The sequence below is a fragment of the Filicampus tigris genome, chromosome 12 (genome assembly GCF_054856515.1).
Source record: "Filicampus tigris isolate MCC_2025a chromosome 12, RoL_Ftig_1.0, whole genome shotgun sequence".
Taxonomy (NCBI): Eukaryota; Metazoa; Chordata; class Actinopteri; order Syngnathiformes; family Syngnathidae; genus Filicampus; species Filicampus tigris.
Window position 1 is genome coordinate 4709942 of NC_141228.1, and position 24291 is coordinate 4734232.

Genomic DNA, 24291 nt, shown 5'->3' on the forward strand with positions numbered 1-24291 from the left:
ATACCTGTATTGAATGTTGAATTAATAACAACATGCTAAAGCACATGCTCAATCTATGAATGTTTCATGTCAAAATTAGATTGTACTGTATTTATATGCAACCTCAGGAGCACTCTTATGCCATTGAAGATGATCCACAGCCATGTACATCCACAGCTCATATAATTTATTGCCAGAGCTGGTGATCGTCTATCCGTCTATACCAGCGCTGTCCAAACTCGGTGTCCTGCCTGTTTTCCAGCTCTCCTTGTGGCAACACACGTGATCTCTTGAATCAGGTGCGTTGCAGCAGGAATAGATGGAAAACAGGCAGGACACCGGCCTTTGAGGACCGCGTTTGGACACCGCTCTTATACTATCCGGCCAGTATTTCCAGCCGACCCATGTGATCCCAGTCTGCCTCTCGTCTGCAACTGCCAATTGGCGTCAAGAACATAATTTTGACGTCACACGCACAAGCATGCCGCTAAATAAAGAACAAATATCAAATAAAAACAAGGGACACACACGCATAGCGTGGTGATCGGTGAAATAAGAAAATATGGGGCACATGTCATTGCGTCTGTGGGACCGAAAGGTACTCAACAGTTTTTTTTTTATTTTTTATTGTTTGGCTGTGTGTCAGGAACCCACTAGTTGAAACAAGGCATTCTGATTAATATTGCATTTATGGAATATGAGTTAAGTAGCAAAATCCACCCGTTTCCAGCCACCTCAGAGGGCGGCCATTTCATCATTTCTGTTGACTGAAAATGAAATCACATCTGCTCAGAGCTCAGGTAACGACCAATCACGGCTCATCTTCAGAAAACATGTTAGCCAGCTGCTAATTTTATTTTTAATTATTCATTTAAAAATTGTCACCCTGCAACACAAATAGCCTATCAGAGATGGTAGGATAGGAGGCGGAGGGTGTTGTCGTGAACATGCGCGCATATGTGCAGCCTCACCGCGTTATCTGTAACACTCAGCAGCCCTGGACAGATCTTTTACCTTCGGTTAGCGGCAAAAGTTAAAAAGAAGCTCTCGAGACAATTCAATACAAGACAGTACAACTAAGGATGTAATGGTATTGTCAATATCGCAATATCTCGATTTCAAAGTTCTCACAATAACACCATGGGATCTGTGGCGGGACCAAACACTGTTGGAGTAAGCTTAATGAATGGCTTCCTTTCTTGGAAATGAAACACTGCCCCCTGCTGTCACTTTTGCCTGAGTCTATGTAAACCACTGTGCGCACCTTGGCCTCTAAGGGGCAGTTTAGTGCATGCATGGAGATATACACATCAAGAATAAAAGAATAGATGAAGAAAGATGCAAGTTAACTTCATTAATATAACTCGTCTTTCACAGAGTAGGAAGAATATATGCTTTTTAAGACTAAAAAAGATGTTAGTATTACCTTTTTAATGTGTTACTACAGAGTTCATGTGTAAATATTTTTTGTATGTATGTACATCACTTCTGGAAGTCAATGCTAATTTTCTATTAGTCCTTCAATCATGTTTTTCTTTCTGTATGAGCATTAAGCTAGCGATTTTCGGGATGGAAGCTAAGACAAAATATGCGTTGTATTTAAATATACAATGTGTATAAGTTGTGTTGTTTTGTGTTTAGTTTTACAATAAAGTTGAACTGGAGTGTTAATAAACAACTTTACTCGTTCAGGGAGGGCAGAATATCAAAAGTAACAGGCTTGCTATACCAAGGAACACACTTGCATTCATGGTGCGTTTAGACAGGCACTTCCATGCACACTGTGTTTATGCGGCACGTTAATGTTTTTTCTTTGATTACAGTATAATGCTTGGAGAGCATTTCTGCAAATATGTTTATTCTCAACATTCCTGGCACATATGTTTCCACACTATGGCAAGTTATTATATTTTACAACACCGCGATAATATTGTACTGTGGCCTTAAAACCATTAAAATGTAGATATCGTTGCATCCCAAGTAACAATACTCCACCATGAATTCGTCATGTTAGCAATGTAGCAGCTGTGGCTAAGAACTGCTTGTTGACAACGTGCGCGTCTCATGTTTGCTCACGTTAGTGAGGGGCGTGGCTTTGGTCACAGACTCAAGAGCGGGAAGTGACGTGAGACGACTTTCAAATTTGTGTGAATGTGTGATTTTTAGCGTTCTCGTCAATACAAATGTTGTTTGAACCTATTTTAGAGCATAGCCACTCACTCTTCACTTGTATCACGCCCCTTCCTCCTTCGTAACACAGTATATGAAAAGTCAGGGCTTTCGGTTCTAACAGTGACAAATACATACAGTGCATTGCATAGAAAAGGCGCAAGGATACCTGTTCACGCTCACTAAACCACACCGCCGTTGTGTAAGCGCCTTAGCCCTCATATAATGCAGCATACTACAAATACTTTATTTGGTTAAATTCATTGTCTTACTCCCAACCTGAAATGTAATCTGTACATCCCGATGAGCTGTGCAGTAAAAAAAAAAAAAAAAAAGTTGTGATTTTATATATAGTCATAATAAGACATATCCACACCAAACCCTGGGGTGGAGGTTTCGAATAACACTTCTCTGTTGCTATTTTAATGTTTTAACAGGGTGGTGTTGCCAAAGCTGTTACAGGGAGACTGCTGATATACAACACTAGCAGCCTGTTCTTGCAGTTTAATTTCAGAGTGAATCCAAACGGGTCTTGCCGCTAATGTTTTCGCCTGGGACTCTTGACTGAGCGTAAACCACACATACGCATAACTGTAATTCTTTCTATGACTGCCAACCACCATGTGGCTATCTTATGTTATGCCAAGTTTTTCATGAGAGCAGCCAAGCCACCTGCAAGCATGCATTGCTCCAGACTGTGTTTTAATCTACCCCCACAACCCTGACAGTCATGTGCTTTTTTTTTTTTTTTCCCAGGCTGATTGGTATTAGATGGTCAAACCACTCACCATGTATAAAGATGGATTTGGCACTTGAGCACATAACATCAGTTGAATAGTTAGCGAGACTGTTTTCCCAATTATTTTTTTATGTCCAAAAATGCTCCGTAATTAGAAGCAAACTGATATTTTTGGCAAGCTATTCTGTTCTCTAGGTGACAATACCATGCAAACTAAGACAGATGTCTGCGCTTATTGTGGATGCTGCACCAATTAAATGTTTTAACATTATCCGAAATGGACTTGAACGTGTTCTCTCAAAACGCGGTTAAAGACGCAACAGAAGTGTGACTCCAAAAGTCCCAGGGCTATAAGAGGGGATCTGATCCCTCCTGACAGCAGACAGTTCATGTGATAGGAAAACGAGAAGCTTAACCCCCTGGGCCACATTAGACCCTCTTTCAGTTGGCTGCCTTACATGAAAGGGGGCAAGTGGATTTTATGCATGTTGGATGCGCGGCCGGGATTTAGCCACAAAACATGCCTAGTTCACATCGTTGGTTAATTTGTCAAATACAATACAAGCATATGCTCCATGTATGAAATGATTGGAAAAAATAAGCTTCATACAAATAAAAAGTTATGTAATTGTGCACTTCATTTCTATATTTATGTTTTGCACCACTGTCGCTGGAAGTGTCACAGTCTAATGAAAGCGAGCTGGGTAAAAATTAAATACCTGCCCTTTTAGAGGTGTTCATACTCAGTTTTATTGACACTGTTACATAGTTATTAATTTAACGTTTGTACTTTCTAAGTCATCCCTCCATTTGAGGTTATTTGGATCATTGTGCTCTGAAAATATAAAATGTCAAGTTTTTCTGGATCATGCATATCGCCAAGAACCCTACGGGGGTCAAGGCCCTGCATTAAATGTGCCATATGAACAGATGAATATTTAATGCACTCCATATTCCTATTCACACTCTACCCTGCATTTCCTACGTAGAAGCCTAATGCTTGATTTCTGCTTTAAAATGTGATCTTCACATTTGTCACGATTGAAATTAGCAAAACTTTACTTTCTGGGATCATGCAAGAGAGAGATAAAAGACAGGATCATTAGCCGGGCAGTTAGCTTATTTAAAGGCTGTTAATTATTTACCTCATTTACTCTTAAGAACCATCTGGGCTGAAGTTTAAGCATTAGGCTCTTTTCTGTTATTGAGCTGAACACAGACATCTGACAAGCTGAGTCATTTCATGGAGATACTATCTTTGACATGCCTCTAAAACAAATTGCTGGCATGTCGTTTTGTGTCAATGGCTTGTTGAAATTCCTGGAGATACACAATACTGTACTGTAATTAGACTAGTGCATGGTGGTTCATGTTAAGACGCACACCAACACACACATGAATGAAGCATGAATGAACATACTCATGTCTCTCCTCAGGTTATTTGCTCTTGAGGAAAACTTAATCTTACTGTGACAGTTTTACACACACATTAACAGTCTATAAACTTACATTGCATGGACAAAATGATCAAGACACAGCTCCTTGTAATATAAACACATACTCTGAAAATATTTGTCAAAGAAATACATTGAACACAAGGGCTAACATCATTACCCTTCACATACACTTCATAACAGATTGATTTTTTTTCTTTTTTCGTTTTTTTCCCCTTAATAATTATATGCACCTTGGGCAGCGCAATGAGGTAGTGGTTACCATTTCTGCCTGACAGTCAAGATGTTCTGGGTTCAAATCTGGGCTCGGGTCCTCCTATGTGGAGTTTGCATGTTGTCCCCATGCTTGCATAGCTTTTCAGCAGGTACATCCTCCCACATTCCATAAACGTGCATGTTAACCAGTGACTCGAAGTTGCCCATACGTGTAAATATAAGGGTGAATGTTAATTTTTGTCCGCCCAAATATCCACAAATTTTGAATTTGATGCTTGCAACATCCATCCATCCATCCATCCATTATCTATACCGCTTATCCTCACAAGTGTTTGCGAATTTAGTAGATGCGCTATGCCTTGCTGAACTTGTGTGTGGCTTGTTATTGTCTTGCTGAAATAAGCAGGATGTCCTTGAAAAAGATGTTGCTTGGATGGCAGCATATATTGCTGCAAATTATCTATGTACCCATCAGTAATAATAGTACCAAGAGCAGTGCTCCGATTGATCAGCCGATTTTCACGGAAAAGTACATGATCGTCATATTTCTATCAATGCCTTTAACTGCCGATCACAAAAAAAGATCACCCTCATCTCGTACTGCAGCCTGCTGCCAACTCGAGACCAGCCTGTGTACAGTGTAGCGTCCCCTCCCCCTTTCCTTAACACTGCATGGGCACACGGCAAACCAAAGAAGCATGCTGCCATGTGGAGTTTTTGTGAGAATAGAGAGTGGGCAGCTGATCCATGTGATTGGTATCCACAGAGGTGAGATGATTGTGTCTGCTTTAAAATATCTTTTGCAACACTCTGTTTCTGATGCTAAATATGTCCAATAATAGTTATTTATGGTGTGTTTTCAGGAAATCCATTGGTATAAATAATGTTTTATTGCTCCTGAAAAATTTTTTTTCATGGTACAATGCTGATTTGCAAAAATAATTTGGATATACGTTGAACAATATGAACTAATATGAAAACCTACAACAACAAACATTCCCTTTCTCCACTTTGATCTTGTTTTGAAGCACTGAATTAACTTTTCACCCCTTTTTTTTTTCTTTTTTTTTCACTCAACGCTTGCATGCCTCACGCACTAACTCACAAAGCTGCTCTGAATAAATAATTTGATTGACTAAATCCAGTCACAACAGAAAAGTAATTGGTCTTTGTATTTCCTTTGTGCATACATTTACCACTGTAGTGGGCAGGAAAGACTACTATAAATTTTCAAAAAGTAGCGCTGGTTAACCCGTGGTCTATAGGCTGTTGTCTTTCATTTTCAGTTTCTGCAGATGTAATGCCCCATTAATTCCATATTGTGTACATGGAGGCATTGGTGGTTGAAGTGAACAGATGCCAGCAAAGCAAGCAAACAAGCCAGCTAAAATGTAGCAAATTATATCCCCTTTCTTCTTTCTCACTAATCTCTCCCTATTTCTCCACCTCGAATAACCCCTGCCAACACCTCCACCCATTTCCCACCCATGTCGCTGTGTCCCCCCCCCCTCCTTTTCCACTTCTGTTTACACCAGGGTGAGGACAGACAGGGGTTAGATACTCACCCAGAAATCAGAAAGAGGAAGGACATGGGGTGAAGAACTGTGTGGCAGGTGAGCGGCAATCCCCCATGACAGTTCTCTCCTTTCTGACATCCTCCATTTTAGATCTTCTTGCTCTCACTCTTCTCTTACTACAACATATTGCTTATCCTGAGTTTATCTATAATTTCAGCTTGTTTGCTTCACATTTCTTCTTCAAGACTTCACTTCCCCCTTTTCTCGCTCCCTTTCCCTGTCTATTTTTCGCCGGGTAGAATATAGGTCACGCACGTTGCCTCGGATGTGTAAGAACCCGTTTGAGAGGTATACAATCGAACGTGAGATTTTCGGTGGATATACAATCGGCTGTGAGATTTTCTTGTTTACTCAGCCTCAACAGCTCCCAATGCAGGAGGAAGAAGTGGAAAGGTCTGCTATCAGCAAACTGTTTTGAACTGCATGAACGGCAAATGTCTGATGTGGTCTGTGAGCCTTTGTCTAACCCTATGTGTGTACTGTGTATGGGCAAATGGAATCAGAATTCTCGCTTAGGGGAAAAAGATCAATATACACTAAATGACTGTTGTTCGCCTCCTGCCTGCTCTGCAGAATGTGCAGCTATACTGAGCCACCGTGGCCCACCTAGCTTCACACCCCACAGGCTGTATATCACATCAGGTGGTGGGAGTGTTTGTGTGCTCGTATGCACACATGCGTCTTATCTCATGTTCATCCAAGTGCGGGAGAATTTCTTCACAGTGCGCAGCTGCCATTTATAGTGTGTGTCCTCTCAGTTTAATGAGACAATACTAATTAATGAGACACTTTTTGGTATTTTGTTTTAGCATCATTTAATTAATTGAGTAGAGTTTTAAAAACCCAGCGAAGGACAAAGTTATTAGACTCATTTAAACCTCAGAAATGTAAGTGGATATTTTCACAATGATCACTGCATGTTGTACGTCTACGTTTAATGTTATCTTTCAAAGACGGAGGGGCGGCATAGTAAGCCCAGGGTCATTCACATTTTAATTGAGGGTTTAATTGCACTTTTTTTTTTTTTTACCTGCGTGGATGAGTAAAATTTCGGTAAAATTTCAAATGATCTCCTGAATCATTATCCAGGTTCAATCCACTATCCGGTCCTTGTTTTATTCATACAAAATAATGATGATGACCTCTATACCTGGTGAGTAGCACAGCAGCTACTGTAAATGTTGGAAAAATGACAAAATGCAGAATTGCAGCTGTGAGGATAACAGCAAGAATCACACCTTCAAAAGTTGCACATCAATACCGTATTTTGTCCCACCTTTTATCTCTCGCTCTGTTTCTCTCCATCCATCCATCAGACTGTCAAGCTATCATTCTCCCAATTCTTTTATACTTTAAATGCATCTTCTAACTCCAACACTCATTTATTCGTTTATTAATTCGTTTATATGAGGTACTGCTAATGAGATGCACCCGACACAATAAACAAGAGTAGTGCTTTACTGTAGTTACTTGACCATGCTCATTGACTTCCAAGGAGGAGAAGTCATGGTACTAGAGGTCCATCTACAATAAGAGGTTGGCGCTGTACTCCACTAAATAATAGATGGTGGGTTATTTCCTTTATTGCTCATAAAAGCAGGCTCTCGTGCTGAAAATGTTCGATGGGGGTGCAGATAGATACTATAGAAGAGGATTCAGTTCTTTGGAGAAAATAATACATCAAATAATTGACCGATGAACTTGAAAGAATTTGACCGGTGGCCCACCATGTCCAGACCAATATGATGACAGTGGACCCCCACATATTGTATGGCATTTACATTCCGTTTTTGGGGATTTTTATTTGGAACGTATTCTCTGTTATATGCAGAGTAAATAGCATGAGCCCACTGTATTTATGTTGTGTTGCTAGTTATTTTTTTTCCACTACTTTTCATCCAGATCTAATACAACAATGTCATGTCGTTCATAATGTTCCTTTTTCCCTATAAGCCTTCACATATTTTGTAGGGAAAAACATTTGGTTAATGAGAAAGTACCATAAGTCTTCTCGACAAACGGACTCATTTATTGAATTAAATGCGTGTGATAAAACAGCTGATCACTTAATATAAATGGCACGTTAGATCTGAGGAGTGTCGTCTGTTTAGCACATCGCATTTATAGCCCACAGTAAAACACTTTTTGACATTCATGCATAGCTTTGGTAGGAGCCAGATTTATTGTGTCTGTGGTAAACCTGTGCAATGTGTATTCAGCTGAAATTCAGAATGCATTGGAGAATTTTGCTGAGAAAAGCATCCACTGTGCATTTGTAAATTCACGGGCCACCACTGCAGAGACAATAAACAATCTTTTTTCAGTGCTCGTCGCTCAAGCCTGGCTAAAACATCAGCCTCATCTTTCTCTCCATACACATTTATTACTTAAGATGATTAAATGTGATGGTGATAAAATATTTCGTCGACATGGTTTGTGGATTGTTGCAAATTTTGATGAATTGACCAACCGCGTGAAAAGCACAACGGCTTTTTTTCTCCCATGGAAATCGTTGAGCATTAACTTGCTTTCACTTCGTGGTAAATTGAATCAGTGTTTTCGCTGACATTCAAGAGATAAGCTCGTCAAGTGTATTTTGCACTTTTGTGCAATTATGAACGTCAGCATTTCAGGAACATTTTGCTAAAGAGCCTCATCAAACCTTTCTCAAGTATTCTAGACTTCTCTCACAACTCGGATTCCTGCATAACATAGCAAAGACTGGTGTCATTAGTCGTATTGTTATATATCTGTTTAGATTACCAATGAGGCAGTGGAGACTCGGATTTGGACAACAGAAAGACAAATGGACTTGAGAACTTCAGTTTCTTTTGGTCTTGTGATTTTTTTTTTTTAGTTTTGTCTTCTTCCATTTTTATCAGAGTCTCGACACAGGCATGCTTTTCTTAAATGCAGTACACATTTAATTCTCTCTTATGTCTTTAAGGCAGGGGTGTCCAAACTTTTTCGATTGAGGGCCGAAAAATACAGAAAAACGGAATTACACAAGGGCCACTTAAATATTCTTCAACTTTCATTGATTAAACACACGGAAATCAATCAAGTAAGCAATTATATATTGTTTATATTTCTTAATTAATTTGATAAACTTCTACATAACAGTTTTCTGTTAAAGGTTATAAGGCAAAGAGTTAAAGATTTTTCAAGACTTTGGGGTGGACAACGGCCCTGTATGCCACCTGACTAGATTCCCCCCTGCATGGAACAGTAGCCGAATTCTATCTCCACATTCAGAAACAAAACAAGAGCAACCTGTCAAAATCCTGACCAATTTTAAAACAGTTACCTAAGGATCATTAATGTTATATGTTCATAAATCAGACCTTGACATGAAGCAGAAAGTGGAAGAAACTATTTTTTTTAGAAGAAAATTATTATTTAAAAAATTATGTTACGGTATTTTGAGAAGTAGTTGTGTTAGCATAGTCATAAAGAGTTTACTTATTAATAGCAGTGGCAACATTTTTTTGGGCACCCTCCATTCTCACTCTGGCCACGTCCACATTTTTTTTTTTTATTAGCCTTGTCAAAAGTCATTTTTAGTATATGCTGCTGGCCATTGAAAAAATGGATGCTGGGCCGCAAATGACCCGTAATTTGGGCCGTAATTTGGACACCACTGCTTTAAGGGATGTCAAGTAAAAAAAAACAAATCTTAGGTTCCCTGTGCCTCACTAGTATTCTGACCTGTTTTCTGTGTTTGGTCATGTGATGCTTGCAAGCTGAGCTGTGATTGGTCGTTACCCGAGCCCTGAGCAACTGTGATGTCATTTTCTGTGCAAGTGGCAAAATGGCTGCCATAGTTTTGTAATTCCTATTTGTTATATGAAAACTTAAAGACAAGTTGTCAGTGTATTGGAATTTCATTTGGATACAACATCGCCTGCAAGCATCACAAGAACCGGGGAGAAGGAATTCCATCGTGGATACCTCTTTCCTGACGAGGCTGCCCTCTAGGAATTACTTACAACACTTTCTCTAAAATTTGGACAGTTGGACCAAAAGACACCAACTTCCATCAAAAATTTCTACTGGCCAACAGACGGTTAAACGATAGCTCACTCACTTATTGAATGCTTTTGCTTCTACTTAATGAAGCCTATAGAAATAATCCCAGTTGGTCTCTTTTTGTCTCAATGGGTTTGTGCTGGCCAGCTGTTGTGTAGTGCAATGGGAACAATCTGGTCCCTGCTGAATACAGACACTGTTGCACTGGACTGTACTGTCCTGTACAAAATCTGGTTTAGAAATGAACAAAAATGTCTGCTTTAGGATAATAACGTAGAATTAATGTGACATTCTGAGGAGGAGAGGAGGAGATTAAAGGAATGTGTTTCAGGAGGTGTGTAATGCAGATGTACTGTTCATTGGTGGTGTAGTCCAGATGTAATGCACTTTACATTGACAGAGATTTGCTACCAGAGAAGGATTGACTGAGACAGATTGTCCTCAAATAGCTTGTGTTTAGCAGTGGAATTGATCGTTTCAGACAAAGCACACACATACTGGGTGTAATGATAGCAATAATCTACTTGGTCTTTCCTCACAGTCTGAATGAAGGTGCAGCAATTGATTAGGTTCAGTTGTACTTCCCAGTTACCAGTTGTCAGTTATTGTCTGTATTTCATATTTTGGTTATCAGGGAGAATCTGAGCTCGTTTTTACGTCGCAATACCTTAAATATGTAATCCTCACAGCATGTCGATGCAATGGTTATATATGACTGTATGCATAATAATGGTAATAATAAGAGCAGAAACAGCCACATTTGAAAATCCTATTTTCTAAAATGTCAAGTCCTACAACAAAATCATAATACACTATAAGTAGAAGTAGTATTTTTTTCAGATTACTATTTTTCAATGGATGACAAATAATGTGACCTAGCCCAAACATCTTGCTCACTCATGGTGGAAAATAGTCTAGTATAAATAAATAAAGTACTACATTTTCTGCACAGTTTCCAACGTGAGAAAACATTTCAGTACTATACAACACTTAAAACACTTATATTGACAGTATATTGACAGTCATCATCTGACAGTTGTGACCCGCAGAGTAACTCCAGGGCTGTGGTTGGTGCAGACAATGGTACAAAACTGTTTAGGTTTCACAGAAAAATCCAACTAAAATGATATATACAGTCTGAATCATTTTTTTCTTCATCAATTTCAAACAAAAATGCAAGTACTATGGTTTTAAGCCATGGCATAACAGAAAACAATACTGTAGTGGTAAATAACTTCCACATCCGTAACCACATCTGACTCTGTTTTGTTATGCAGAATGACCTAGTGTGCTTCACGTTTGCACAAAAGGTCCAGAATGGTGTTGTCTTAAATCTTGCAGCACTCAATCACAACAACAGTACTTCCTATTGGAAAGACGAAAATCTGTTTAGTAAAACAAAAAACACTGCCATCTTTTATGATAAAAGTGGATGATGCTTTGTCAACTATATAACCATTTATAAAATATGCTACTGTGTATAAAACATTTATTCATCAGTCCCTTCTGGTATTATTTTGGAGAGTCATTTCCCAAGTGACTGTCAAGCTTCCTATTCAACCTCTCTTGTTTGGGATTGAAACAGCCTAGTGGCCAGTGCAAGTTGATCATTAGCCTCTGTGTATGATTGAGCGCTCTGAATTTCAGCTGGCCGGTGGCCATGGACGTGTGATGTGGCCAGGAGAAATTATCAATATTTCTTGTGATCTACATTGCTGCATCTTTTATCTAACTAAATGTTTTAGAATGACAAACCAATGATATGAATTGGCTGTATGATCTCGTACTGTAGTGTTCCTGGTCCGTAGCCTAAGTGGTTGGTGGCCATATAAAATACCACCGATCTTACAATACGCCCCCTACTTTAGTTTGCTTATGTGTGCTCCAGGCTGAAAGTTGGTGAATAGTGCTGCACAATGTTGCCGCATTCTCAGGGTAGCACAAGAATAAACAGTGATAACTGGACCCATGTCAGTACTACAATAAAGACTCAGAATTTTTTCTTGTGTGTGTTTCTTTTAGATGGCCTTCATCTCCAGATTGACCCACACGAGTGTTTATAAGCCCATGTTAGCAATTGCAGGTGTAGCTAGTACTTTTTGCTTCACACTATTTTCATGCCCAGCGCAAGATAAGCATGAAGTGCAGTCTAACTCTGTGTAGAGGCAGGCTAGACCGCGATTTGGTATTTTCGCAGACTTGTCCAAGTGGGTGCAGCGTAGCACATTTTAAAAAAGCACATTTTGCATTGTTGTGGGCATGAAGACACCTGAATCACATTAGACAAGTGATCTACCTTTTGCCAATAGTTAGATGTGGTTGCGGCAGGTTTAGATTACTTCATGCTAGGAAAATGTTAGATGCGCCAGTCAAAGCAAATGCCCTCGGTACACCAGAACGCCTACCATGGCGCAGAGAGGTCTGCCAAATTTCTAAACATGCTAAACGAGACTTGCACCAGCATGAAAAGGAAGACGCACCAGTTTTCATGTTCGAGTGCAGCTGCGCTGTCTACAAATACAGAGCCCTGTGTGTTCATGATGTTGTAATGCATTCAATTTTTTAATTAGAGGGTAGTGCTGAATAGAATGGGGTGTGGGGTTGGGGGTGGAAAAAATTCTGCTCTGCCTGTACGAGATATGAATGTGTACAGCTGCCACTCCCAAGGCTGCCTCGATTTTCACTTTCTCTCATCTTCTCTCATATTAACCGCGTAGGCTACCTCCTGTCTTCTGACGGCACTCACGATTCTATTTCCTGTGGGCCTGCCATCTCTGGAGCCTGCTCTGTGTCACTGTATCAAGCTAATCCGATATCTAGCATACAGACGACCATTAAAACTAATGAGTTTTCTACTTCCTGGTGGATTGGATTAGGCGAATTCAACATGTTTAAAAACAGAATCTTTTGTGAGTGCCTGAGGTCGTTATATCCATGTTGAATTAAACAACTGAGCTCAGAGGTGGCCGTTCTTTTAATGATTTAGTAGGTTACTCTTCAAGCCTCTCAATAACTATGCCGATGACATTTAATGACATCCTGTTGTCAGTAGAAGCTTATTCACTGCACTCTCATTACATGTTTTTTTTTTTTTTTTCCATTTGCCTCTCAGCCAGCTGCTGTGCCCTCTGGACTGGTGTTGTCAGAATATGGCACACATCCAACGCACTTCACATTATTGATACGTGTACACAAACAGACACTGTCATTATTTTAGACGCACATTGCAAATGGCTTTCTTTTCATGACAACGCATTAGGTACACATGCTTCATGTACAAAGATAGACCACATGATACATATCCACAGTGGTGGGCTGTGCATTGGCTTCCTGGGCCATCAGTGAGGATACACTGTACTTGAACCTGACTTAATGTCCTTCTTAACACCACAATTATCAAGTCACAATTATAAACAGTACAAAAACACACTATACAAAACAACATAACAGCACATGATTGTACCACACACATCGTCGGAAGCAGTTCAACAATAAACATTTGTCTCATAACATGGCAATCATTAAAACATTCAATAAAATAGAATCAGGAGTGTCAAACTCATTTTTGCCGCGGGCCACATCACAGTTACGGTGTCCCCGGGAGGGCCGTTACGACTGTGAACCCATATAAATGTAGGATCGCCTATATTATCAAAAACTTTTCACAGATAACTAGTTTTGAAATCAGAAGCCAGTAAATTGTTTGTGCAACTATTTTTCTATTTATTTCAAAGGAGGGATTGGTAACAAATGTTTGCAAAACATCATATTTAGGGAGGTCGCTGATGGTGTAGTGGTACACACGCCTGAGTTGTGTGCGGGCAGCGTGGGTTCGGTTCCCGCTCAGTGACAGTGTATGTGTGCCCTGCTACCGGCTGGCGACCAGTTCAGGGTGTAGTCTGCCTTTTCGCCCATTGTGAGCTGGGAAAGGCTCCAGCACCTCCCCGCGACATTGTTCATAATAAGCGGTGTGGAAGATGACAGATGACATATTTAGTGATACAAGTGAAGACAATTTGAAAGAACCATGTCAAATCAACACACATGATTTGACTTCACGGGCCACATATGGGCCGGGTATGGCCCCCGGGCCTTGAGTTTGACACCTTTGAAATATATCATAGCAGATCCACTGAGTATTAGATGTATTGACGAATGCAAATACTCCTCAAAGGATTACACAATCCTTTGAGGAGTATTTCCCCCTTTGGATTGACTGGGCCAAACCGGTGATAACGGCTTTTTTATCACTGGGTCTGTACAAAAACAACTCTCACCATGTATTGGGGTGTTGAACAATATGGTGTGTATCCTTTCGTGGGCTTCCAACCTCCCACACCCCCCAAAAATATGCTTGTGGGGATTGAAGTTAACACACAATGACACATGCACACATAGACGCAGAAACACATGCACCCAAAGCACTTGAATGTGCCTGTATGTAGCACAATATTCATACTTTGTTTGCAAATTGTAAAAAGATACTTGAACATACATGTTATATAGCTGAGGTGTCATAAAAGGAAAACATATTGGGGTCAAAGTTGAATCTATTTTTTTTCCAGAAACTGTATTTTCAATGAAAGTTGCCCATGTTCTATTGCAGATGACTAAAGAATGACAAATGCTAGAATTTTTTTTTTTTTTTTTTGATGAAAGAACAGAGAAAAGTCATATTTTTCTTTTGGTTGATCCCATGTCTATATAGCCATAACACACAATATCCTATGGGCCTTCAAAGATGAGTCAAAATCCTCAAAATGGCTGGCACTCAGTGGCTTAGCTGCATTGGGAATGGGTTGCGATTAATGAGTTATTGATCGCAAGAAGGACAGCAGTATATTAGTCTGTATAGGCATCAATAAATTGCCCTCCAATGCTAATTGTTGGAGAGATCTTTGTCTGCATCATAAGTTTTTTTTTTCCAGTATACGAACATAACACACACAAACAAACACTGCCAGTGCGAAGACATATTTACGTAACGTAAATAATTAATACGTACAGTCCATACAGGAAAAGTCTGGAAAAGTCCAACATCCAGAATGAGATGAGCAGATTCCACAGATCAGTCCCCAGATGTTGCAGGCCGAGTTCGCTTCTGCTTGATGTAATCAATAAAAGGTCCCCAGATTTTTCCAAATGTATTGAGGCAAGTTTGTGACTGGAAACAAGTAATACTCTTTACTTTACATAGAAAAGAAAAAAACTCATGAATCTGATTTGCGGTTCTACAGGGTGACCCAAATTAACTTCAAACCCATACTACGTCTGATAAAATGATAAATTATGCTATTTATTTCAATTTTCAGATTATTTGAAAGGAATGGACCAAAAGAAGGAACCTTCAATAGCTTTTTTTGAAAATGCCTTAGACTACTGAGCAGAGGATTTTTTTGAATGGAGACCAATTCTTTAGAAGCTCACTCGGGGGGATAGGGACAAAAGAATTGTCATGTGTCATTGGTTTTGTGAAAAAAATTATGTCAACCCGGACTTTGAGAACAACCCCCAGACAATCAGAGTCTTGGAGGCATGAAATGGCAGCCAAGATGAGGGCTATTCCAAGGGAAGAGTGTGTCCGTGTTATCGACAATTTTGCTCACCGTATGCAGGAGTGCCGCAGGCACCAAAGTGGACATTTAGGGCACATAGACCATAGACGATTACACAGACGGTAAAAAATGGACTTCCAACTATGCTTAGTCCGACCATTTTCTATCATTTATCGCCTACAGAATTCGCATCCGTCATTGGCGGATAGGCAAACTGGTCCATCACATAGGCGGAACGCCCAGCTCTGCTGATTGTGCATATTCTGTATATCCAGTCTATCAGTGATATACTGTATATCAGTATATAAAGTGCATGAGGTCTCATTGTGTTGTCTAGATGTAATGAAATATCCAATGAGTTTATATCCAGAAGCAAAGATATTGATTTGAAACTTCTTATCGAATATAATCATTCATGAATCATGCCCATTCAGGTTCATTGATGGCTTTAAATTAATCTATAAATAAATTAATTACTTTTATAGGCTTGTCATTTAATGTTACACATTCCTGCTGCCCTGTTAAAGCTCCCCAAATGAAAAATGGATCTAAGCCTTTGTGCGGAGTAATTTAAATTGAGAGTCCACTTTTACAATCCTCACAAGTGCAGTGAAGGTTTCTCATTTACTATCTTATTTTTTAACATTTCAATTTTGTTCTCATTCTACTAGATGTCCACTTCTTACAACCTTTGTTCTCTCTTGCCTTCCTCCAGCTATAAACCTTTCTCTTCAGTTATATTGTGATTAAATGGCGATTGTTGTGTGCCCAGTGAGTATCACTGCGATAGGGCTCTGACTCTTTCACCAATTACGATCAGCATTTTTCAGCTCCCAAATTGGCTAATTAAGCCTTAAGGACAGTTAGCAGCCGTTCCATTAAGCACCCAGAGAAGTCACGAATGCCAATGATCTTTCCTGAGACATCGGGAAGGAGTAGCTGCATGTTGCCACGGTAACACAGCCACATGATTTGCCATTCATTGCAATGCCTGTCAAAAGCTGTATTCATTTTTACAACAGAGGCAACAATTCACTATATTATTGATGATGTACACTGGGTGGAGACCGAACAGAACTTATTATTCTGTATTTTCCGTTTAAGCCCCTGTAGGAAGCAGTCAACACTTTGGTATTTGCTCACCTATTTCAGCTTAACAAATGGGATTTGAATTATATTTTACTCATTGCAGCCCATTTTACACACTCAATTACCCTATATTGCAAGAAAAATATGTAGGCATTAGGGGCATTATTTTTTTTTATATTGCTTCATACATTTTCTGGAAAGCATTGAACACGGATATTCTATGGCAATATTTAACATTGAACAAATTCATATTATGTCCAGGCTATAAAGGGTGTTTTCATTGATTTTTGGGAATATGTATGAATCTTAAATGTCACCTATTACTCCGTAATGACAGATCGCATTCGATTTTGAGCTCCATAAGGGCAAGGGTAAGGGTATGGGAAAGTGAGACAAGCAAGGCCATCTGTATTTTCTTTTGAGGCAATAGAAAATTGCAAATCGTGAAAGCAACGTTGACAGTAATATCAATGATGATGTGGCCTGTGCCTTTGACTGACTGAATAGTAAAGATTTCCAAACAGTTCTACCAGTTAAATCTGGTGCCAATAAATGAGTCCCAACAGAAACACATATGAAGAACGGTTCCCCACCCAACTGAAACCTATACAATTTAATAACAAGTAAAAAACGAATTATAATAAGAAATAATGCATCAAATTTATGAAATAAACCAAAAGCTTTACACAGTCAATGCTTGATAAGATAAACCCTTTCAATTGGTAACATATTCAGCCTTGTCTTAATTCTTAGAAAATGTCTATGTGTTGACATAAAAACAAGTATTGGCGTATAATTGTAATGAAAATGTGAACTGAAATAGAATATGACAGTCATAACACTCCTTCCATATTGAGTTACCTTAAAGAACATTGAGTTACCTTGTACGCTATATGAAATGCAAAATATAAGTTAAGCCTCCTCGCCTTGCATCACAAAGAAAAGCCTTGGGGCATAATGGAATGCAATTAATGAAGCACTTGTGTTTAAAAAAAGCATAATCACTCATATGTTGTGTAACAGTAAAGGTAATTTAACCATGAATAATTTACCTTGGAAAATGCACCATGTTAATCATTTAAAATCCCAGAACACATTAAACAGGGTCCTGGTGTTGTCATGTTGTCAATTTACTACAGTGAAATATATTCTTCTTGCGACACACATTTTCATAGAAATTATCTGACGTATATGTGCCTATTAATTAAATAGGATTTCATATTTGGTTGTAAGGGCCATATAACATTATACCAATATAGTTGAGTGGCATAGCTCACATGCTCTTGGGCTTTGGCAAATGTCCACATTGTTGTATTACTTTATTTACAAATTTGACATACAGTAAGCCGATGAATGTATTGACTATTTCTGCTGGATTGCTTTCCCCTTTGCTGTTAAACTCACTGAAGATTAAGCAGGCTCTGTTTCAGGTTTTGGCAAGTGAAACAAAAGTTGCCATTTATTTTTAGGCGTTATAACAATGGATTGTTACAACAGGTCCTCTTCTGCTGATTCAAGTTGTAGTAAATAGTGTGGGTTGTTCTTTCTTTAACGGAAGGGTAGCAGCACTTGTTCATGTGTGTGTCATCCAACACTTCCACAATGATTGTCTTCATGTGTACTGTGCCAGTAAGCAAGTTTACTGTATGCAATCTATTGATTCAACACCAAGAAATAATGTTGAAACATTTGCACTGTATTGTTTGCTTTACGTTACGCTAATGAATATTTGGAAATATTTAATGGGTTTTGGTTGGAAATATTTGATGGATTTTTGAATGAAATAGCTTCTGAAAATATCAAAACGCAGATGTATTTTTTTCTTTTCATATTATACTCAGTTTTGGGGGGAATTATATGTAGTTTAGTATTATTTTCTCAATGGTTTCTTTTTTTCTTTTGTTGTCTGTAGACTGCTCCGCCAAAGCATTGTCGATGACTGAGATCTCTGCATCCCATGATGGACAAAAAAAGTGGTGAGGATCACCAGTGATTTTTATACCAATCAATTATTATTATATTCATTATTATATTATCATATTTGTACATCTTGTTGAGCACACCATGAAATGCAGCAACATTTTTACAGTATTTTTTAAAACGTTTTTTTTTTCAAGACACGATATTCGGTAGAGAAAAAATTATTTCCTCTTCTTGTTAACTAAAAGTTTATTTTTTATGTAATAACCGTCCTTATTTCAAATTCTATTTCTTATGTTAAACAGATAGCATGAGCTAGATTTCCCTGCTGATACATTTGTTTTGGTGCCATCACTGCATGATAATTGCTTCTCAGTAAGGGATATGGTTTTAGATATCAGAGCACTATTACTGGGATTATTTGAACAATAAATGATAAATGAAAGAAATGTATTTTGTCAAGCAGTTAAAAAAAATGTACATTTTGGGGGTTTTCAATTCCCAATTTATTTAGATAGTTATTATGTAGTGAGTGTTTGTTGTGAGAAAAATTAATTTCCTGTGATATTTCCCCATATCAGCCAATGGCTTTCAGACAATGGCCAGTGAAGGTGGTGTTCAGAGAAAGCAACTACCCTACTCCGTAGAAACTCCTTATGGCTTTCACCTGGACTTGGATTTTCTCAAATATGTTGATGACATTGAAAAAGGCAATACCATCAAAAGAGTTCATATCCAACGTCGGGTCAAGGGTCCTCCCAAATTCAGTACTCTGCCCAGAAACTTCAGTCTCCCAGGGCACGGGATTCAGCCAACTCCTAAAGACAGCCCGTGGTCTGGGACATCCACCTTGGGACCAAAACCTAGATCACGGCTAACAGAGGTTGCGCAGATTTCTGATTTGAGAGCAAATGAAGGAGGAAATTTAAGCCGAGGGACACCCATCCAAGTAACAAGTGTTGCTTCAGCTAGGCTTCGTGATGAAGGGGTTCTGGGGGCTAAGAGTATTGAAGAAAAAATTACGGGCACCCAAACTCGTCCTAACTTGCTTCGAGCATCAAGTATGCCCATCACATTACAACAGCGGAAAGGCTCTGATTCAAGTAGTCCAGACCGTATTGTGGGAACACCAGAGAATGGCTCAACTGAAAACGTTTTTAGAGCATCACCAGATATAACAGAAAGAAGATGTGTGCCCCAAGAACGAGTGGGGATTCATCAGCAGATCACAGTGGCTTTGAAGCGGGTCAGAGAGCTTGAAGAACAGGTCAAAACCATCCCTGAACTTAAAGCGCAGATCTGCTCACTAAGGTTGGAGAGGGAGAAACTACTAATCCAGCTTCAGGCCCAAGAAAAGGGCCTGGCTTCCACATTATCATCCAAAATGATTCCATGTGATGATGCTGGGATAGAAAAACAACCACAAGCAAGCAGACAAGGGTTTAATTTGTCTCTGACACCACAACTTAATCAAAATTTGACAAGAAAGGCAGTTACTGAGGAAAATAAATCGGCTAGCTCAGAGGCAAGCATTATGCTTGAAAAGGAGTCTGTAACTCAAGGACTGGTTAAGAGTTTGTGTCAACAAGAATCTATTATTCAAACACAACTGCCAGAAAGATGTGACCAACACAAAGAGACTGTAGGGAGTCCACTAGAACATGCAGGGCAAGAAGATGGTAATGCAACAAAAGGAGATAATTTTGGGGACTCAGGTAGTGTACAGAATTTGCATGAAAAGCTAGTATTACTTGAGGCTAAACTTCTTAAGGCTAGTCAAGAACTGGAGAAAACTAATGATCTATTGAAAGAGCAAATAGTGGAAAACCAAGTGAAAGATGAGAAAATACTACAGCTTAGTGAGGGAATAAGGGTAGAGGTGTGTCCAACAGAATCACACAGCAGAGCAAGAAGAGAGAGTATAGACACAGGAACAGAGACTGAGAGAGTAGACTATGCCAACCAGGAAACAGAGACAGAATCACCGGGTACAGTTGATCAAGGAACTGATACAGAAAGAATCTGTATTGAAGTGTACGTCCCCATACCAAAATCTGAATTTATCGATAAAGAAACTGAGACTACCAAAGTAGACACTAAGGACAAAGTCACAGAAGTTATGGCAGAAGTTCTTTCTGTTAGCCCACAATTGTCTGTAATCAACAGCATGGAACAGGGTATAGTGACTGAAAGAGCAACCACAAAGGATCAGATGACTGAGACAACTGTCGCTAAATCAGAGGGAGAGACAGACTTTCCACAGAGGTCAAGAGCCAGCAGTGTTGATAGGGGAACAGAGACAGAGAGGGTGGACACAGTGGACAGTGTGACAGAGACGGAGGTAGCACAGATGAATGACCAGCATACTGAGACAGATGTAGAAAGACTGCAAAACAACAATTCAGTCAGAAATACTGAAACAGAGAGTCATGAGGTTGAAAATACAGACAATCAGAGGGGTGAGGTCAATATTAGGGTCAGTGAAAGTAAAGAAGGCAACAAAATAAATGAAGGAATCCAGACAGATCACAGAGGCAGTGAAGCTTTGGTGTTAAAAGTTATTAAAGATAGTTCTGTTTCAGCTGAAAGTAGTGGGATTAAAGAAGAAACTGTACGTTCGGATTTTGTTAACCAGACTGAAGAAAGTAGAAGTCCACAAGTTGTAACAGGAGAGCTTGCAGAAGCTATAAAAGAAGTAAGCCTTGTGCAAAATAAGTCAGAAACAAAAGCAATATTAATTTTAGACAGTGTTGAAACCCAGAGTTTAGGAGCTACTTTGAGTAATGTTACTGTTGGAGTAGCATCAGAGCTTGCCACTGCGAAGACAGGAGTTCCAGTAAGACCTCAGAGAGGCCGTAGGCCATCAGCAGATCAGTCACAACCAACACATCCTCAACTTCAAGCTGCTCCTGTGGCTCCCCGTAGGGGATCCAGTGAAATTCAAGGTCCTCAGTCAAAGACTGAGTCTCAATCCTCTGCAGAACTCTGTGACCCACAGGTGAAACATAAATCCACATCTCAGTCTGAGTCTGGGGACAACACTATGGAGTCATCATGTGAAAGAGAATCTCAATCACAACCTCAAGCTGAGGTTCAAAGCCCATCATCAAGCTCCAAGGAAGTCCAAACCCGACCAAAAACTATCCAAGGCCCATCTAAGACTACAACCCGACGGGATTCAAAGGAGCTAAAAGCACCCACTAGAGTATCTAGCGTATCACAGCCTTTAAGACGTGGATCCAGCGAGGGCCACACACGCCCAACACGCCGTCCATCAGGTGAAGTCCAATCTCAGTCTCGAAGATTGTCCGATGAGAGTCAACCGCTTAAGAAAGAACCTGAATTACAGACGTTATACAGAGGCTCCAGTGAAAAAGCTCAGGATCGGAGTTCTGGTGAATCCATTGCCTCACGCCGTGACACTGACGAAGCGCAGCAGGTACGCAGAGGCTCAAGTGAGTCACCAACTTCGCCTGCAGCTTTAGGTCAAGTTGTAACCCGGATAACAGGGCTTCTGGGCGAGCAGTGGGCTCAGCTGGGGAGCAGCTCTGGAGCGCAACCGTTGGTCAGCCAGCAGCAGAGTCCCAGCACACAAAAACAGACGGCAGGGAAAAGCACGGAAGCAGGAAAGGGAGCCACAGCCAAGCCTGCGGGAAAAACAGCCACAGCAGGGAAACCAACTGGGAAGCCTGGGCCCTCCAAGATGAGCACTATTCAGAGTCAGTTGGTCAGTTCCCTTAGTGTTCTTTCTGCCTTTTACTCACCGGGCCAGAAAACTGCTGCCAACAAACAACAAGATCAAGGTAAGCCCTATGTCATATGTGTGTCATATGTGTCATATCATGTGAGGTACTCAGATGGGAATCTCTGCCCGACATACAAAATAATATCATGTTGTCTTACCCAACAACCCCAGGCTCCCCCGGTAAGATATGACCAATATATCATACAGTAGATAAGATACTGTACACAAAAGCCCCTTTTCTAGATTTATACAAAACAATATGCATGTGTATTTGATGAAACAGTTAAATAGATTGATTAAGCTGCACACATCAAAGTGGTGTCTTTCTTTGCTCCCTTGATGTCTCAAAAGTCTGTTTATGGCCCTAGAGCTGAAGTACAAACTATCACACATATTTTATGTTCTGAGTTCATATTAAGTTCAATGTAGGGACACAAAAACTTCTAAGTATGTGTGTGGTTACCTTTACATAATTATTTATATATTATATTATTATGACATTGTCTGTAAAATTGTTTTTTTCATTTGCCATTCACCATCACTGGCAACACAAAGTTTTAGTCTACTGATCCCAATGTTTGGCATGAGAAAGAAATATATGATCAACTATACCCAGTCATTCAATTTCATTTTGATATCTAAATGCAGAAAAGCACTTCTGACAAAGTGAGGCAGAGTTAATTCATGCAGCACATTATGGGGAAAGACAATGCATTTTATTGCAACTCGTGCTTTAACATCCTCCTGATCCACCCGAAGCATTACTGGCTAGACATAGAACTACCGTACTGTCGTGACACAGTTTCTTTGGGGGTGATATTGAGCGCAAAGCCTTGCATAAAACATGGCAGAGTCTTGACATCAAGACTAAGATTAGGGACATCTAAAACAACCATACTGGGTTTAGAGCCCATAAGAGTCAGCAATAGCGTCCATGTAAAATCAATTTCATTGCAGCAATATACAGTACAAAGGGGGACGGTCAAAGTTGTGTGTGATCACTAAGGCTTTACGAAAGATATATACTGTACTGGTCCGCTGATAGTGTAGTGGTACACACGCCTGAGTTGTGTGCGGGCAGCGTGGGATCGATTCCCGCTCAGTGACAGTGTCTATGTGTGCCCTGCGACTGGCTGGCGACCAGTTCAGGGTGTAGTCTGCCTTCGCCCATTGACGGCTGGGATAGGCTCCAGCAACTCCCCGCGACCCTGTATAGGATAAGCGGTTTGGAAAATGACATGACATGACATATACTGTACTGTAGATAGAAACACAAAATGGACATGAATATTGTGGCACACCTTAATTATTTAGTCAGGAGTAAATGTCAATTTTGCAGCTCATCAATACATTTTGGCTAAGGCCCTTTTTTGTTCTAGCATGGCTATGGACATATGTCAAAAATATCCATCCAGACATGTTTTTTTTTAATTTGGCGTGGAAGCATACGAGCGCTTTACTTCACAAACATTAGTTTCCGATGATTTGTCTGAAATTTACAAAGCCCCTCGGTCCAGCAAGTCTTGTATAGCGTCTTCCAGGCGGAAGCTGCACCACGACCTCAATTTGAATGCAAGAAGCCTGGATGGATGGATTGACTAACAGACAGACAAACAAAATGTACTTTGAAAAACTCTCTAATCACTTTTCCCTCTGTCATGTTCTGCCCTTCTCCCCAGGTCTCAGATCTATTATGAAGAAAAATGGGGTTGCTGACAAGCAGGGGAATAAGGGAACCAAGAAAAACCTGAAGTTTGTCGGGGTGAATGGAGGGTAAAATCAGTTTAATCAGTGTCCAATGTGTCTGTGATTAATAGCC

The 24291-nt window shown here is 39.8% G+C and overlaps 1 protein-coding gene across 5 annotated transcripts in view; it reads left to right on the forward strand.

Annotated features, from left to right (window-relative positions):
- Positions 1-24291, forward strand: part of kank4 (KN motif and ankyrin repeat domains 4) — a 90757-nt gene that overhangs the window by 55811 nt on the left and 10655 nt on the right. For 4 of the 5 annotated variants that reach the window (XM_086047741.1, XM_086047740.1, XM_086047744.1 and 1 more), the window contains exons 2-4: positions 18720-18783; positions 19309-22530; positions 24152-24245. In XM_086047741.1, the coding sequence (XP_085903867.1) occupies positions 18765-18783; positions 19309-22530; positions 24152-24245 (3335 nt within the window). In that variant the 5' untranslated portion in view covers positions 18720-18764. Of the gene's footprint in view, positions 1-6091; positions 6171-18719; positions 18784-19308; positions 22531-24151; positions 24246-24291 lie in introns of those variants that run through there. The other variant, XM_086047742.1, reaches the window with a different exon arrangement.